Source organism: Eimeria tenella, genomic scaffold (genome assembly GCF_000499545.2).
Source record: "Eimeria tenella Houghton genomic scaffold, Eth_scaff1092, whole genome shotgun sequence".
Taxonomy (NCBI): Eukaryota; Apicomplexa; class Conoidasida; order Eucoccidiorida; family Eimeriidae; genus Eimeria; species Eimeria tenella.
The window spans coordinates 1-2,173 of record NW_013543565.1 but is presented as its reverse complement, the minus strand read 5'-3'; the positions used below and the strand labels follow the sequence as shown (position 1 = coordinate 2,173).

The 2,173-nt window shown below is 42.7% G+C and overlaps 1 protein-coding gene across 1 annotated transcript; it reads left to right on the top strand.

The window, feature by feature from the left end:
* Positions 1–881: 881 nt before the first annotated feature.
* ETH_00032910 (HD domain-containing protein, putative) lies at positions 882–1,810 on the top strand (the record flags this gene model as incomplete). Its single annotated transcript, XM_013378851.1, has 2 exons — positions 882–1,087; positions 1,555–1,810. 2 exons carry the CDS (start codon positions 882–884, stop codon positions 1,808–1,810), a joined length of 462 nt encoding a protein of 153 aa, XP_013234305.1.
* Positions 1,811–2,173: the final 363 nt, after the last annotated feature.

Sequence of the window (2,173 nt, the reverse complement as noted above, 5' to 3'; positions counted from 1 at the left end):
GTATGCGCAGCGGCAGGTGGCTGTGGAGCGAGGTGTACAGACACCCGAAGCAGCAAACCCCAGCTCCGAAGAAGGTCGAAAGGTGCGATTTGGGCCTTACAAAAGAAAAAAAAGAAAATAATTGAATTAATTGAATTAATTTAATTCTTTTTAGAAGACTTAGGAGAAAACGGGGTTGAAATACCCCAAAATTTCCTCCATTTGCCTTTCTTCGTTTCCGGCTCGCGAGCAGCAACCACTGCGGGCTAGCTGCTGCTGCTGCTGCTGCTGCTGCTGCGAGTCGATTTGAGCCGTTTTTGAGTTAATTTATTTAAAAATAAAACAAAAAATAAAAGGAAAAAGGAATAAAACAAAAAGAAGAAAAACAGCTTTAGAATTCGCGGCGAGTGCGGGGCCACGGGGCCCCACCGGCTCAACGGCGAAACTGAAAGGGGGTTTAATTGTGTTGAGTCTTTTGGCTCTTTGTCTTTTTTTTTAATTAATTAAATAAAATAAACCGAAAGAAACCACTAAAGACTCCAAGTATGCAGCTGTTGCGCTGTGAACGGGCGGCAGGGGGCCCCGCGGGTGTGGGGCCCCGGGGCCCCTCTGCGGGCTCTCGGACTTGGGAATTACTTTGAAGGTGAAAAAATTGGATTTATTGGCTTCAACTTCTGCACAATCTTCAAATTTGAAATTGGAGAAGACTGGAATTAGTTTTGTTCGGAAATCTGCGCGGAATTTGGCGAGCTTGCCGTTGCGCGTTGCGGCGGAAGCTGGGGTGTACGTACACCTGAAAGGCGGGGTGTACGTACACCTGGAGAAAGCTGGGGTGTACGTACACCGGAGCGCAGCTCCCGCGACGGCGATTTTGTGGGAAGGGAAGCGGAATTGTGAAAACAATGAGCGGAGAAGAAAGAAAAGGACTTGAGTCTTTTTTGAGTTTCGGTGGAAAGCTGAAAAAGCTGAAACGCGCGGGCTGGCTGCGGTACGTACACCCCAGCGACGTGGAAAGCGTCGCCGATCATTCTTTCGGAGTTGCATTTCATTTTTTGGGACTTCCCGATTCGGACTTAGTCGTAAATGGCCAACTCGCCGACAGAAACAAGTGAGCGCAACTCCCTCGCCCGTTCCGCAGCAGCAGCAGCGGCAGCAGCGGCAGCAGCGGCAGCAGCAGCAGCAGCGGCAGCTTGCTGCCGGCAGCAGCAGCAGCGGCTTGCTGCACAGCAGCAGCAGCAGCGTGCTGCTGTTGCGCAGCAGCACGCTGCTGCAGCTGGCGAGCAGCAGCAGCAGCTTGCTGCTGCTACTGCTGCTGCTGCTGCTTTCTTGCTGCTGCTGTTCAGCTTGCTGCTGCAGCGCAGCAGCACTAGGCCTTGCTGTTTTTGTTGAAAAAGTTGAATTGGAAAATAATTTTTGAAGTATTTTGCGAATTTGGGATAACTTTTGCAACTTTTTGCATCAATCTTTATCATTTTTCTTGAAGAATGTGAATTTGATGTCCGTTTTGAATTATTTTGCATTTATGTATTCATTTATTTATTTATTTATTTATTTGTTTCGACTTCCACTCCGCAGGTGCGCCGCAATGGCCCTGGCCCACGACCTCGCGGAGTCCGTCGTGGGGGACATAACTCCTTTGGATGGAATTTCAGAAAAAGAAAAAAGAGAAAAAGAAAAAAATGCTTTTCTTTTTATTTGCAAATTTCTCGACGACAAACGCGCCAAAGAAGTCCGCGAACTCTGGGAAGAATACGAACGAGGTGACTCCCTTTTATTTCATTCAAGTTGCAACTTTTCAAGTTTTGAAACATTCAAATTTTCAAGTTTTTAAATATTCAAGTTTCAAGTTTTCAAGCTTCAAAATATTCAAGTTTCAAATTTTCATGTTTTTAAATATTCAAGTTTTCAATATTCAAGTCTCAAATTGTCAAGTTTTTAAATATTCAAGTTTCAAAATTCAAGTTTCAAAATTCAAGTTTCAAATTTTCATGTTTTAAAAATCCAAGTTTCAAAATTTTCATGTTTTAAAAATTAAAGTTTCAAAATTCAAGTTTCAAGTTTTCAAGTTTCAAACTTTCAAATATTCATGTTTTAAAAATTCAAGTTTCAAAAATTCATATTTCAAAAAGCTCAAATTTGAAAATTTTTTATTTCAAAAACAAATTCAAAATTTGAAATTTCAAAAAATTGAATT